Source organism: Hemiscyllium ocellatum, chromosome 37 (assembly GCF_020745735.1).
Source record: "Hemiscyllium ocellatum isolate sHemOce1 chromosome 37, sHemOce1.pat.X.cur, whole genome shotgun sequence".
Classification (NCBI taxonomy): Eukaryota; Metazoa; Chordata; class Chondrichthyes; order Orectolobiformes; family Hemiscylliidae; genus Hemiscyllium; species Hemiscyllium ocellatum.
This window is the reverse complement of record NC_083437.1, coordinates 14025582-14042623: the sequence shown is the minus strand read 5'-3', so window position 1 is coordinate 14042623 and position 17042 is coordinate 14025582. Positions and strand designations below refer to the sequence as shown.

Below are 17042 nucleotides of genomic sequence, written 5' to 3'. Positions count from 1 at the left end.
GGTGTGAATCCCCAGTTGGCATGGTGTGTGTGACTTTAAGGCTTACAGCTTATCACACTTGGTGAGATGAAATAAAAATAGAATATTTTGGAGAAAATCAAATCTGGCATCAAATATGGAGGGAGAAACAGAGTTTACGTGTGGCATTGTGACTGGAGGAGTAAATCAGTGCATTGGAGGATGCCAGGATGATGGTGATACCTCCCTGAAAGTGGAGTACTTATGTCCATGGTAGAAAGGTATGTGTGGCTGATGCTGGTGAATTGTGCTTTATTCTCCAGTTTGTCTATGGCCAAATGGAATTCCTGGATCAAGTGGCAAGTTGAACCAGTCAAGAATTTGGTCTCCTTTCTATGTCAAGTTTTCCCAAAAACTAATGTGTATGGTAAATTTGGTAAAATCACAACCTGTGGCAAGCAATAAAGCATGTCAATTGTGAACTTGCCTCTCTCTGGCTTGAATCTCACCACGCTACTCAAACAAAGGAGAGATGTTGTGGTAAGATGAAACAGATCTTGTGATTAACATCATCAAAAATCACATGACACAGAGTTATAGTCCAACAGGTTTATTTGAAGCTGCAAGCATTCAGAGCCCCCACTCATTTCTAGGCTCTGAAAACTTGTGGTTTCAAATAAACCTGCTGGACTATAACTTGGTGTCGTGTGATCTTTGACTTTGCCCACCCCAGTCCACCACTGGCACCTCCACATCATGATTACATCACACCTGATCTTTCCACTTATCCCACCATAGCCCGTGCTAAGATTCCAACCAGCGTTTCAAATCAACTATGGCTTCTGCAGAACTAAAGTGATATTTATCTTGATATCGATAAAAATGGGGAGAATCAAGGAGAACAGTTAGTAAATGTGCCCAGAGCAAAAGGCCAAGGGAATGATAATGGAATTAAAGTTGAGACATAGAAAAGAGTAAGCGTCAGTGGTAGATGTTAGTATCAGAAAGTGATGAACTCTGCTGAGAGGGAACTATTGCAAACAAGACTGGGTGTGAAATCAAAATGAATGACCCTGGGCAAGATATGAGTGCCATGACAGAGTTAGAGTGACTTATGGTCTTGTGAGCAAATGTTTGCAAAGCGAAGATGGTAGAGGTCATGAGATCATTGACCTTTTGTGGCAATATTGCCCATTCTGTTTTCATATGGCCATAGCAGTTGGCACTACTGTAATCTCTACCTAAACTGGCCAAATATAATAGAATGATTTTCTTATTCAGTCAGTTGGGAGTAGGACTAATCCTCTCTCTTTTACCCCATCCAGCTGAGTCTGGAGTGCAGTTTCAATAAAGCGGGAAGAAAGGTTCAATTTCTTAGATCCCATATCTGGCTTGCTACATTTGAGATGGTCTCTATCTAGCTTATAAATATGGTACCAGTGCCTTTGAGCACTCAACATAGAGTTCATCGAGTAACTTTGGAAACATCTTATTGTGAAGATAATGAGCTGAGAAGCACATGATCACATGAGGTATTTCGCCCTGGCTATTGGCAGATATTACACCATCTAACATAGTTGCTGCCAGTTTTTAAACTTCAAATGAGCAAATTTCATCCAATTGTGTCCTTCTAATCTAAACCCCAATTGAAATCAGTTGACTTAGCAACAGCAGGAATCAAGATTGATACCAGACTAACTATTCTAAATCATAGATCTATTCCTGATCCACTTATCTTGACTTTAGCAAGCTATTCTGTGTGTTATACATCCATAAACTCAGGGAAATTTATTCCATGCAGAAGCTTTTCTCTTTGGCTGTTTAAGGATTACAGAAAAAATAAATATTTAATGAGAAGAAATGATAGTCTTACATAGTCAGGAATCAGAATTTCATTGTCCTTTGTTTTGTTATGGTGATCTGGAACAAATACTATTGACAATCAGGTGGTGCCAGAAGTGTCTAGAACTGAAGGCTGTGACTCACTTGTGGTAGTTGCTTGTTCAATTGATCCTAATCTCTACGCTATTGCAGCTATCCTTCATTTGCCCACTTGCATCTCTTTAGCTTTACATCTTGAGTCACTGTAAAGTTTCAATTAAGCAAGCTACATATTTTTTTCCAGATAATTCATACAAGCAGCCTCTACAATGAAAGAAAGTTGACCTGCTATCATGTATTTGCATATAAAATGGATTCATAATCATAGAATCGCTACACTGTGAAAACAGACTATTTGGCCTAACAAGTCCACACTGGCCCTCCGAAGAGTATCCCACCCAGACCCATTCCACTATGCTATTACTCTACATTTTCCCTGACTAATGCACCTCGCTTCCACAACCCTGAACACTATGGGCAATTTAGCATGGCTGACTCACCTAACCTGCACATCTTTGGATTGTGAGAGGAAACCGGAGCACCTGGAGGAAACCCGTGCAGACGCTGGGAGAATGAGCAAACGCACAGAGACAGTCACCCGAGGCTGAAATCGAACCCGGGTCCCAGGCACTGTGAGGCAGCAATGCTAACCACTGAGCCACAGTGCCACCCAAATAGTTCTAATATCTTGGTGTAGAAAAATTTCAATTTGCATACTTTTCAATCTAGTAGCAAAACATTTCCATAAGAAAGCTGAGGATGTTTTATATCAACTTATAGTAATGGGGGTCAGTTAACTCTGTTGACAGAATGGCTGGTTTTACATTAGAATGATGTCAACAGTGTTGATTCAAGTCCTGCACCAACTGACGTTACCACAAATGACTCTCCTTCTCAACCTCTCCCCCCGCCTGAGGCTTGCTGACTCTCAAGTTAAACTACCACCAGTCATCTGTGTCTAATGAGAGAGTACCCCAGTGGTTCTCTGGAATTATATGACTTTATCTTTAATTTAACTATACCAACAATCAAGAGAGGTCAATTTAGGAATTCATTACTAGAAATCATATTTTACAGTGTGCCTAAATTATATGCCAAATCACCTTAATTGCTTAAAGCAACTATGTTGCAGTTTTTCCAAGTTATAAACTTTATTATATTGTATTTTCTATTGTAGGTGTAAATAGGCTATTCATCTGGAGGACAGACTGAAGTAAAGGAGACTCCAGCAACAAGTTTCCAGTTTTGCTTGAGAACCTTCTCCCCACCACCTAACATCTATCATCAGGGCAAAACTAAAATGGAAAGTGATGATGACCCTTTGGTGCAGCATCTATGGCTGGAGGAAGAAGAAGACAATGTGTTGGTAAACTCTTACAGAGGTCAAAGGCTGTGCAAGAAGTGCCACTGTAACTTTAAAAGATTATTCTATGATTTGCAAGTTAAAGGCTTTTGGGGACTGGTTGGGTGGATATTTACTAACCCATATTGCACTGCCTTAATATTAGTAATAGGTTGCATAATCCCAACAATTCTGACTGTTGTTATGCTTTTGCATTGTTCTGCCCTCGATATTGATATATCCTACAATGCCTTTGAGATTCGTAACCATGTATCCTCACTGCGCTTTGATGCACTGACGCTTGCTTTAAAATCACAGTTTGGGTCTTGGGGGAGAAACAGACGTGATTTGGCTGAGTACACATCTGCTACCTTAGAAAAACTCATCAAAGAAGAGCTGCAAAAACTGCTCAATAATTCTTCTCAGCCAGTCGATGCCTCCCATGTCAAAAACATTTACAAATCAGGTGAAGCCCAGGGACCTGATGGAACTCGCCTGAGCAAAAGAGACTTGTTCTCACAACCTGTGACCAAGAGGAGCCATGATAAATACAAAATGCGGAAACCAAGAGCAGTGTCACACAAGAGCTATCCGAACACTTACATTAATGGAGATACTCAAACACATGCATTATGGAGGATGGAGCTTGTATTTCTAGCAAGAGGTGATGATGAAAGGAATATTTTCACGAAAGAACGTTTATTGACAATTCATGACATTGAGAAGAAAGTCATGGACCATCCTAGGTTTCGAGAATTTTGCTGGAAACCTCATGAAGTCCTCAAGGACATGCCGCTTGGTTCATATTCTTATTGCTCGCCTCCCAGTTCCCTCATGACCTATTTTTTTCCAACAGCACAAGGTGGAAGGATTTACTACGATGGAATGGGACAGAAGTTGGCAGATATTCATGGTAAGTTCTCATCTAATCTCAATCAGTAAGTGAGAAAGTTTGAAAGAATTAAGAGCTGATTTGCATAAGTGTTTTAGTTGATGTATGGATTTATTTACTTTATAATGTTTCCTATTATTTTTAATATAATTGCAGGGCAGCCTAATCATAAGCAATCACACTCTACTGCTAATAGATATGGTAAACAGTTATAGATATTAATCATAGAGACATTTTGTTCTCCATCATGGTTTGTCAGCAGCTGAAGAAAACTATTTAACTATTTTCCATGGGGAAATTTAAAAAAAATTAATGATCACTAATTAGTCATGATGTACAATTTTTTAAAAGAGCAAATGCTGCATTGAAGAATTGTCCATTTGCATCATTCTATGAATCAAAACATATCCCAATTTTCCACATCAATGAACCATTCGATTTGTACTAGAGTCAGAAAATCATAACTTTAAAATGGAATCTAACACACTTTTCTTTTGACTGAAGAAGAATGAGTAACAAAAAACTTTAATTTGAGTTTACGCTTGATTGATTAAAACATATTATCATTAGTTTTTAGAGTTAACATGCTGAATTATTTTAAATGCTTTGAAATGAAACAATAGTCCATGACAAATCCCATTAGCTTTTACACTCTCTGAGAAATGCACAACTTTCTGTCAACCACTGGTGACGTGGCCATTAAATCTATTTGTTGAATAACTATTTTTAAAAAGTAAGAGGGGAGTTTCCTTGTTGAGGTACTCTTGAACTTGCTTATCTTTCATTACTACCTACTGTCTTTTCAAGCTGTAATGTCTCTAATTATCTTCTATCTTTCAGAGTCTGCTGGTTGTCTTTAATTAGATGACAGATTGCCGTTCTGACCATTAGTTGACTTAGTGCCTTTGAAGAAACTGCAATCCTAAATTTGCAGCACTGGGGAAATGGAAGCCAATATAGATTAGTGAGGTCAAGTGTTTTGGATGATCAGGAATTACTGCAATATTGAACATGGGCAGCATAGTTTTGTATGAGCTGAGTCAGAGTTCAAAATGTTTTTCCTTTTTAGGGCTCTTCTTGAGATTTCTCTTTCTGATTTTTGGGGACTACCTCCTGGCTTTCAGGTTCACCTTTCTCAGTCTCATGAATTCTTTCACTAGATGGTGGGGCATACACTTAGTTACAATTTCTTTTGTATTTCTGATGATACATGGGAGATCTGAACTCATGTAGAAGCAAAATTAGGAAAATTCATCAATACCCCAATAATCATCACTGTTCCATTAAACTTAAAGCCACAATAGACAAGGAAAACATTAATTTCCCAGAAACCACGGTTTTTAAATCAGTACAAGATGACAAAACTGACACACTTCTCTATGCAAAAAGCCTTCGTACTTAACATGCTTCCTATGAATTGCTGAGGTTACAGTTAAACAACTTGATCTTTGTTTCTAATACGGCTTCTGTGCCTTATAGAATTTAAGATGTTTGAGATGTGATAACACATAAATACAGACCTTTATGAAGTAGAAGCTTTCAATATTAAATTATACAATTGACATATTGTTCATTACAATGTAATGACTGTGATGAGAAGAATGCACTGGTAATCAAGCTCTGCTACTCCACCAGTCAAGCCATTGGTATAAATGTGTTAATTCAATCACCAAAACGTATAGTCAATATCAATTTTATACTCATATGCAGAATAAAAGCAACTTTAATTTACTCAAACTAATCAATTTGTTATAACACAAAACATGTTCTTAAAACAAGAAACCACTAGTTAATATCTATACTAGAATACAGAATGCACACTATATCGCCTTAATCCCGAATACACACATGCATATAAACAGCAGATAAAAACAACAGCCTGATGAAGTGATTGTTATTTTTCAAAAGTACAAACACCCCTGTTTGCTCAGGGCCTGAAAATGAATGATATAACTTTGACTTCTGACAGGTCACTGGGTTTCTTGTGAATGAAATTGAATTGCTGACAGCCATAGACTGACAGACATTTTCAGTTTGGATTGAAAATCAAGGTAGATCCAGGTCTTTGGAAAATGGTCACAATTCTGTTTTAGAGGATTTATATGGTAGTTAAGGAATATTGATATTTGAAAATTTTATCAGGTCCTCAGGATATTTGTTGAGATAGAAAGGGAGAAACATTGACAGCTTCTGGGTTTTTTTTCCTTATTGACCACTTAATTATGTTAAACAGTTAACTAGAAAGTGTTGCTAGGTACTTATTAGCATAGAGGCCCTTATAATTTTTTCAAAGCCAGCTATTTTCAGCAAATAAGAGTCGTAAGCCCCATCTCTTATCAACCTGAAAGATTTATGCGCCTTTTTTCTAAAATCACTTGACTTTTTTTTATAAACAACAGGTAAACCACAGCACACACTAAACAGTTGACTTTGTTTCCAATACAGCCTTTTCAATTCGTAAAATATCCAAACAGTTCCATCCCTTGCAGTTTTCACATAATCCTTAATATGAAAATGTTTTTTCTAACAATGTTAGTATCTACTACATTCTCCTCCGTATAGTAGCTCCTAGGTTCCTGAAGCTTTCGTCTAGAGACTGCACATTGATTTACATGGAATTTACTGCATCAATTTTCCAGGGCTGAGTCTTATCATTTTATGATTAACTTTGAGTCACATCAAGTTTTTTTGGATAGTTTATCACTATGAGGCCTAGTGAGATTTCTCACCATATCGTACCAAACTCACCCCATTAGTTAACTATCCTACCCCATGGCATCTCTCACGTGTAATATTTGCCCTGTCATATTATTTTTTGTACCCAGACCAACCTGCCACTCAGTGGACGTCTGCTGAAAAACCAATATCCCTTACACATAAGCCATCTTTGAAACAAACAAAAACAGAAATTTTAGAAGCAACTCTGTATATGTGAAAGAAAACAGCATTAATGTTTTGTTTCCAGTGGCTCTTTGTTGGAACAGAAGTAGGGTCACTGGACTCAAAACATTAATTCTGGTTTCTCTCTACATATGTTTTCGGGCCTACTGGGTTTGTCCAACAATTTCTGTTTTTGTCAATGAGGTTCTGACTATCCTGTAGTGCCCATCACAGCTGATCTCTATCATGAATAATAACATCCTATTGCAACCCATGTCCATGTCCTCATCCTCTTCCTTAGAAGACCGGTCCCATTCCTCCAATTCCTCGACATCCAGGCTATCTCCATATTGCCTGCTCTAATTATTCAGGGAACAATATACCAGGATAATGCAGCATACTCTGTTCCATCACAATCTTTCTTTACATAAGGACAGCACTCCACAACTCTCAGAGGGTTACTCAAGAGTGTCATGGGTCATGGTCCTGGTGGATAACCTTTGTTCCTGAGAAACTAGCCTTATAAGACACTAAATTGTCAAATACACCAGGTACAGGAGAGTGTTCAATAGTGCACGAGTCATCGCAACTAACAGGGTAATAGGCACATACTTCCAAGAAGGGGTAACAGTGATCACAGATTACCTGAGCATTTATTGAATGGAATCCCTTTCTGTTGATGATTTATACTGAATTGTGATACAGCTCTCTGTGTCACATGTGTGCAGTTGATAACGAACTGCATCTTAGGAACCCCAACTTTGTCATCAAATCGAACTGTCCAAGTTTCAACACTGATCTCATCTTGGGGGAACAAAATGAATTTATGTGACCTTCCACAAATCATATTGTTGTCCATCCAGATGCATTTGTAAGTGCACAACTGAGAAATCACATACAGGTTTCCCATTGTTTCCTGGTAAATGCCAGTCACATGGATTTTCAGTGCCACAGTCATCTTCTCAAACACCAGGAGAAGATGACCTCCCACTCCTGCAGCCCTCAGTTTCTGCTTCAGCATCCAGCACAGTTCTGTCATTGCTTCTTAGATATGTGGAGCCTTCATTAGCACTGCACTTTACTCATGCCCAGGAAATGGAGAGACAGACAAACATTCTGGTCTTCTTGCAGATCCCATGCATCCTGGGTCAACATCCAGTTGTGACCTCTCCCTGAGCTCATTGCTCCTTGTCCTCTATGCCTGCTTGCTGCTGCTCCTGGATTTGCTGCTGGTTCTGCTTCTGCCTTAATCTTCACAAAGTGACAGATTGGTTATGGTATTTTTCCTAAGTACAAATTAACAAATGGGGTGATCTAGAAGATGGAGTTCATCATATTCAATAATTAACATCTTAAACCATTGCAGACTTGGGCTTTTAGTGTCATAAAGTCACAGAGTCATACAACACTGAAACAGATCCTTTAGCCCAATTTGTCTACACCAACCAGGTTTCCTAAACTGAACTAGTCCCATTTGCCTGAGTTTGGCTCATATCCTTTTAAACTTTTCCTAACCAAGTACTTTTCAAATGTCTTTTAAATGTTTTAATTATACCTGCCTCTACCATATCCTCTGCTAGCTTGATCCATATATGTCCCACTTCTGATGAAAGGCTTATGCCTGAAACATCGATTCTCCTGCCCCTCAAATGCTGCCTCTCCTGCTGAGTTTTTCCAGCACCCATGTATACACAATTCTCTGGGAAAACCCTTTTAAATCTTTCCCTTTTCACATTAAACCTATGCCCTCTAGTTTTGGACTCCCTTACACTGATGAAAATAGATTTGTTATTCACCCAATGCATGCGCCTCATAATTTTATAAACCTCTATAAGATCACCCCTCAGTTTCCTGCACTCCAGGGGAAAAAAGTCCCAGCGTATCCAGCCTCTCTTTATCACTTAACCCTTCCAGTCTCAGTAATATCCGATATAGCAAAGCCACATCCAGTGAATTAATAAATTTTACAAGTCTTTTTTGTATCCTTTCCAGTAGCAGGGTGACCAGAATTGTATGCAGTACTCTAAATGTGACCTTATCAATGTCTTATACAGCTGTAACATGACATCACAACTCCTTTACTCAGGGCTCTGCCCAATGAAGGCAAGCATGCCAAGTACCTTCTTCACCATCCTGTCTACCTATGATGTTACTTTCAAGGAACTATGTGACTGCACCCCTTGGTCACTCTGTTTGACAGGACTTGACAGGGCTCTGGCATTAACTGTGTGTACGTTTATCCTGTTTAGTCTTTCCAAAATGCAACACCTTGCATTTATCCGAATTAAATTCCATTTGCCACTCCTCAGCCCAATAAGCCAGTTGATCAAGATCCTATTGTATTCTTAGATAACTTTCTTCACTGTCCATTATACCATCAGTTTTGGTATCATCCTCACATACTTACTAACCATGCCTCCTATCTTCTCCTCCAGAAAATTTAGATAAATGACGAACAACAAAAACAAATTCCCCGTAGAGTTAGGTGTAGGGGAATGGGTCTGGGTGAGTTGCACTTCGGCGGGTAGGTGTGGACTTGTTGGGCCGAAGGGCCTGTTTTCACACTGTAAGTAATCTAATCTAATCTAATCTAATCTAAAAAATAGACATAGCCCCGATCTTTATAGAATAACCCTCAAGTCCAAACATCAGCCCTCTACCACCACCCTTTGTCCCCTACTTTCAAGACAATTTTGTATCCAACTAGCTAGTTCCCCTTGGATCCTATGTATTCTGACCAGTCTACCATGATTAACCTTGTCGAAGGGCTTGTTGAAGTATATATACACATTGTCTACCAATCTACCTTCATCTACCTTCTTGGTCACCTCTTCAAAAAACTCAACCAAATTTGTGAGACATGATTTCCCAAGTGCAAAACCATGCTGACTATCCTGAATCAGTCCTTGCCTTTCCAAATGCATGTAGGTCTTGTCTCTCAGAATCCCCTCCAACAACTTACCCACCACTGACCTTAGGCTCACCGGTTTGTAGTTCCCAACTTATTCCTTGCAGACTTACTTAAATAATGGCAAAACTTTAGCCACGCTCCGATCTTCCATCTCCTCACCCATGGCTGTCAATGATATGAATATCTCTGCTTTATGCATTTTGACACCTTCAGCACCTCCTCTTCTGTAATGTGGACTATTTTCAAGACATCACAATTATTTCCCTGAGTTCCACGGCTTCCATTTCTTTCTCCAAGGTAAGTGCTACCAAGAAATATTTGTTTAGAATCTTACCCATCTCATGTGGCTACATATATAGATTATTTTGTTGATTTTAAGGGCTCTGTTCTCTCCCTGGTTACTCTTTTGCTCTTAGTATACTTGTGGAATCTTTTTAGATTCTCCTTTGCTTTATGGGCGGCATGGTGGCACAGTGGTTAGCACTGCTGCCTCACAGCACCTGAGACCCGGGTTCAATTCCCGACTCAGGCAACTGATTGTGTGGAGTTTGCACGTTTTCCCCGTGTCTGCGTGGGTTTCCTCCGGGTGCTCCGGTTTCCTCCCACAGTCCAAAGATGTGCGGGTCAGGTGAATTGGCCATGCTAAATTGCCCGTAGTGTTAGGTAAGGGGTAAATGTAGGAGTATGGGTGGGATGCGCTTCGGCGGGTCGGTGTGGACTTGTTGGGCCGAAGGGCCTGTTTCCACACTGTAAGTAATCTAATCTGCCAAAGATATCTCATGTCTCCCTTTTGCCTTTCTGATTTCCTTCTGATATGTACTCCTAAACTCCTATACTTCTCAAGAGATTTATTTGATCATAGCTGGCTACACCTGACAAATGCTTCCTTTTTCTTGACAAGACCTTCAGTATCTCCAGTCATCCATTGTTCCCTTCTCCTGCCTGCATTGTCCTTAACATTAATACAAACATGCTGGCCCTGAACTCTGGTTACCTTGCTTTTGAAAGTCTACTTGCCAAACGTCCTTTTATCTGCGAACAGCCTTCCCCAGTCAACTTATGAATGTTGCTGTCTAATGCCATTAAAATTGGCCTTGCCCAATTTAGAACTTTAACTTGTGGACCAGACCTATCTTTTTCTATAACTATTTTAAAATTAATAAAATTATGGTCACGAGTCCCAAAGTTGTCCCCCAGTAGCACCTCAGTCACTTGCCCTTCCTTATTGCCCAGAAGAGGTCAAGTAAGGCCATCCACATATTGATTGAGATGAAGGCAGCCCCTGTCTATGTTTGGAAAATTGAAATCCCCTACTATTACAACTCTACTATTATTACAGCTAAGTTTGATCTCTGTACAGTAACTGCCTTCAACTTCATAACAATTTGTAAGCAATGTAGATATTTGTTGCTCCATGAGATTTTGAACGAATATTCAGAGATCACCTGATCACAGATCAAAGTGTGGAATGCAGCCAGGCTCCTCAATTTCCTATTAACTATTGGGGAGCCTCTCGTACAATCCTGTCGAAGTGATCATCAATCTTTTATTTATCAGTTCCACGAATATCACTTCACTGGACAATCCCTCAGGAATATCCTCTGTAAATACTGCTGTAAAGTTTTCCCTACTCAAAAACAACACTCCCCTTCCCCTCTTGCCTCCCCTTCTGTCCTTCCCATAGCAACTGTACCCTGAAACATTAAGTTGCCACTTCTGTCCCTCTCTTAGCCATGTTTATGTAATAGCTATATTATCCCAGTCTTATGTTCCCGTCCATGCCTGGTGTTCATCTGCCTTACTTGTCAGGCCTGTTGCATTGTATTAAATGCTATTTAATTCATCAGCCGTCCCTCATTCACTCATCTTATCTAATGCTCTTGGATGTTTATTTGTTCTTATATATTTTGTTATAACATAGCAGGGAACTCTTCTGTTAATTAAACCAAACACCCATAAAAGCTCATCCCGCCTCATAATCTGTCAAAATATAAGTGGCCGCGAGCTCCCAAATTTCACTATTTAAAGAAAATAATTTAAATTTATTCTTTAACTCTAAAACAACATTCTTCATTCACAACAACTATTCACAACTCTAAGCCCTTCTTTCTCTTGACTGCTTATTATTTGCCTTCAATTCTATAACAATATACTGTTCCAATAAAACAGTTATTAAAATTACATCAATTTAATTTAAAAACCATATAGCGGCTGTCATTGTCAGTGTCTTTCTTCTTCCAGCTGAAGATCTCCCTGGGTCTTTTTTTTTACTGTGAAACAGTACCTTTGATAGAGAATGTTTCAATGGCAGTTGCTCTGTCTGACTTTCAAAACACCTGTTTTTTTTTATATATACCCCTAACATCAGAACATCTCATTGGTTTGATGTTAGCAAAACAATAAATTCAGACTTGATTAGGTTTTAAAATCTTGGGGCATAATTTAAACTCATTGGTAAAATTTGAATTGTTGTCAAAACAGCAACCAACTCAGGTATCTATTTCACAGCCAAATGTTACATTTTTTCAATTTTCCGGTATACTCTGAGACTGCTCTTGTAAGCTTTCAGTGCAGAACAGCATTCTCTCTTTCTTAAAGGTACAGTAACTGCCTTCAACCTCATAACAATTTGTTACAAATGTAGATATTTTTTGCTCTGTGAGATTTTGAATGAATATTCAGAGGTCACCTAATCACAGATCGAAGTGTAGAATGCAGCCAGGATAGTGATTTGATTGGCTTGAGCTCTCTGTTAAAAGCAACTTGGGGAGAAAGTGAGGAAAGATACTTTCTCTTATAAAATTATACCATTATTTCACAACCAATCTGCAGTAATAAATCAGTGTGCACAGCTCATAGCAACTAAGTTGCTGCCAATCTAGCACTAGAAGGTGGGCTGGTAAGTGATTTTCAAATTAGAGTGGAACGACCTGGTTTTAACTTCCCCTGCTGTACAGTAAAGAGGAAGGGTTGAGGTTAATTGCTGGTCATTATGATTGCATTCTTAATGTTTGCCCCACTGCAATTTTCATGGCTAACGAGGCCTCTTTAAAAATCAGGACCTGATGAAGTATTTCAGATGTTGACGCTATCTTTACACCTGATCATGTAAGTCAGACATTTTACTCAAAGGGGCCAGATGATACCCAGGTGGATTGGAATTTGTTTAGTGTTTCTTCATAGTCAATCACTATTTACATTATCTGAACTGTTACTATCTTGAAAATCTCCATTCTGTCACTCCTAAGTCATCTCGGCTCAAATATCTGTTTTCCATCATTCCTGGTAATTTCCTATACAATAAAAACTGATTTTTTATTTGTGTAACTGTTATACCAATTCCATCAGACCAGGTAGCAGAGATAGACTCTGCACATTTGGTAGATTAGCAATGAAGTCTATTTCCTAGACATGAAAGCTGCTCGTTAATGTAAATAATGGTCTCTTGAATTATAAGTACTTTCAGTAGTTTATGTTCCCCAAGTGAAATATAGTCTGGATGTTTTTGTTCAGTTCAGTATTTCAAATAGTACAAACCAGTTTCATTATCAAAGTAATACTCCTGTTCATCTGCTCAAAGGCAATAGTTAAGAGAAACTGAAATACTTTTTTGAATTATTGTTTGCTTTTTTGTGCAGTATCCTTTCTGAGAAATAAACAGTTTTCAATATTTTTTATCCTTCCATCCTGCCAACTGTAAAACCCTAGCAAGAGATGTATGTAAGCAACGTCCAATTATTCACATTTACACTGTTTCATATCTCTAAGCATCTCCCTTGGACATTCAACTGTGTTGCTGAAATAACTACACCAAGGCCAGGTCCTATCACCAAGCCACCCTTTATTTACTAGTGTACAGTACACTGGCTGTAACTAGCCAGTTCGAAGCCAGTCCACAACTGAGGAGATCCTAATCTCCTGGTTATACTGTTAAGCCAAGGCTTTCATGATTCTCCCAGGTTACCGACCCAAATCAAGAACCTCTTGGTCAGCAAGGTTCATCTGGTCCCAATCACTACAGTTGCCATTGTTGAATCCCACATGGTCAACTTCTTGGGGTTCTCAGAAATTGAACTGGACCAGCCATATAAATGTTATAGCTGCAAGTGCAGGTCTGAAACTGAGAATGCAAAAGCAAGTAACTCACTTGCTGACTCTTGTTCACCATCTAAAATGCACAAATCGAAAATAGTCTTCACTTCCCTGGATGTCACAGCTCCAACACTGAAGCTCAAAACCATCCAGGACAAAGCAGTCTACACAATCAGTACCCCTTCCACCAACCTAAACATTCACTGTTTACACCAATGCACAATGGGACCAGCTGCAATTTCAACAACACTTTCCAGATCTACCACCTCTATAACAAAACAACATGTGGGAACTACACCACCTTCAAGTTCCTTTGCAAACCACACACTATCTTGGCTTGCAACTATGTTGCTATTCCTCTATTATCGCTGGATCAAGCTCCAGGAAATCTCTTCCTAACAGAACTGTTGATGTACCAAATGGACTGTGGTGCTTCAGGAGTAGGTTGAACCACATCGGCCATGGTGGTCTTGAAGAGGAGTTAATTGAATGTATCCACGATAGTTTTCTTGAACAGAATCCAATGGAACTATCAAGGGAGGAAGCTATCCTGAATCTAGTCCTGTGTAATGAAACAGGAATAATTAATGATGTCATAGTTAGGGCTCCTCTTGGAAAGAGCAATCACAGTGTGGTTGAATTCAGAATACTGAAGGACAGTGCGAAGATAAAATCCAATATCAGGGTCTTGTGCTGAAACAAGGGAGGCCACAATAGGATGAGGGAGGAGTTGGCTAAAGTAGACTGGAAGCAAAGACTTTATGGTAGGGCAGTTGACGAACATTGAACGATTTTCAAAGCAAATTTTCGAAGTTTTCAGCAAAAGTATATAGCAGTGAAAAGGAAGGATTGTAGGAAAAATGGTAATCTTCCATGGTGCATAGGAAAAAAGGGCAGTTATCAAATTGAAAGAGAAAGCATACAAAGTGGTGAAGATCAATGGAAAGCCACAAAATTGGGAAAGCTTTAAAGGTCAACAGAAAGCCACAACAAGAGCTATTAAGAAAAGAAAGGTAGATTGAGAAAAAAAAACTAGCTCAAAATATAAAAGCAGATAGCAAAACTCTCTATAAATATGTAAAACAAAAAAAGAGTGACTAAAGTAAACATTGATCCATTAGAGGATGAGAAAGGGCATTTAGTTAGGGGATATGATGAAATGGCCGAGGCATTAAGCACGTATTTTGTGTTGGTCTTCACAGTGGAGGAGACAAATAATATGTCAGTAAATGACAAAGAAACAAAGGTAGGTAAGGACCTGGAAACAATCATTATCACAAAAAAGGTGGTGTTGAGCAAGCTAATGGAACCAAGGGTAGACAAGTCTCCTGGCCCTGATGATTGCATCTCAGGGTGCTAAAAGAGATGGTGGGAGAAATAGTGAATACACTTGTGGTAATTTTCCAAAATTCACTGGACGCTGGGATGTTCCAGCAGATTGGAAAACAGCAAATTTGATGCTTAAATTTGATGTTTAAAAAGGGAGGTGGACTAAAGATAAAGAATTATAGCTTAACCTCTGCAGTGGGCAAAATGGCTGAGTTTATTATCAAAGAAGAAATAGCAAGGCATCTAGACAGACATTGTCCTGTTGGGTAGACGCAGCATGAGTTCATGAAGGGCAGGTCATACTTAAGTAATCTTTTGGAATTCAATGAAGTCATTACGAACACAGTGGGCAACGGGAACCCAGTAAATGTGGTGCATCTAGATTTCGAAAAGGCATTCAACCACATGCTGCACAAAAGGCTGCTGCATAAGATAAAAATGCAAGGCGTTACGTGCAATGTAGTAGCATGGAGGGTTGGTTAACCAACAGGAAGCAAAGAGTGGGAATACATGAGTGCTATTCTGGTTGGCAATCAGTGATCAGTGGTGTTCCTCAGGTATCAGTGTTGGGCTGCAATTATTCATAATTTACATAGATGATTTGGAGTTGGTGACCACGTGTAGTGTGTCAAAGTTTACAGATGATACTGAGATGAGTAGCAGAGCAAAGTGTGCAGAGGACTGAAACTTTGCAAAAGGATATCGATAGTTCTCAGTGAGTGGGCAAAGGTCTAGCAGATGGAGTACAATGTTAATAAATGTGAAGTCATCCATTTTGGTAGGAATAACAGTAAAAAGAACTATTACATAAATGGTAAGAAATTGCAGCATGCTGCTGTGCAGAGGGACCTGGGTGTCCTTGTGTATGAATCACCGAAGGTTGGTTTGTAGGTGCAACAAGTAGTTAAGGCAAATGGAACTTTGCCCTTCATTCTAAAGAGATTGAGTTTAAAAGCAGAGAGGTTATGTTGCAGCTGGATAGGGTACAGTGCAGCTTTAGTCTCCTTCCTTGAGAAAGGATGTATTGGCACTAGAAGGGGTGCAGAGGAGTTGCACTCGATTGATTCCGGAATTGAGTGGTTGGCTTATGAAGAGACACTGAGCAGACTGGGAAAATATTCATTTGAATTTAGAAGAAGGAGAGGGCTCTTATTGAAACATAAAAATTATGATGGGAATAGATAAGAGAGAGGAGATTTCCACTGGCGGGTGAAATTAGGACAAGTGGGCACAGCCTCAAAATTAGGGGGAGCAGGTTTAGGACTGAATTGAGAAGGAACTTCTTCATCCAGAGAGTTGTGAATTGATGGAATTCCATGCCCAGTGAAGTGGTTGAGGCTTCCTCGGTAAATGCTTTTAAAGGTAAGATAGATAATGTTTTGAATAGGAAAGGAATTAAGAGTTGTAGTGAGAGGATAGGTAGGATGAGCTGAGGCCACAAAAAGATCAGCCATGATCTTATTGAATGGCAGAGCAGGCTTGAAGGACTAGATGAACTCCTGCTCCTAGCTCTTATGTTCTTATTTTTTTTTAATAGGGTTCATTACCATCTTCTTTGAGGGATAGGCAACAAATGTTGGTCTTACCAATGGCACCCACATTCTGTGAAACTCTGAAACAAAAATACATTATAATACAAAATACTGTGGGTTAAATGGATTAATGAGTGTAATCTTCTGGACCCATCTGAGGCATTTAGCAAGGCAAAATTTGAGTGGAAAGGCAAAATTGTGATTCCCAACATTGGATTAAAATTT

The 17042-nt window shown here is 39.2% G+C and overlaps 1 protein-coding gene across 5 annotated transcripts in view; it reads left to right on the top strand.

Moving 5' to 3' along the window:
- disp3 (dispatched RND transporter family member 3) overlaps positions 1-17042 on the top strand; it is a 501842-nt gene that overhangs the window by 287302 nt on the left and 197498 nt on the right. For all 5 annotated transcript variants that reach the window (XM_060852435.1, XM_060852437.1, XM_060852434.1 and 2 more), the window contains one exon: positions 3017-4094. In XM_060852435.1, coding sequence (XP_060708418.1) covers positions 3140-4094 — 955 coding nt within the window. In that variant the 5' untranslated portion in view covers positions 3017-3139. The remainder of the gene's footprint in view (positions 1-3016; positions 4095-17042) is intronic.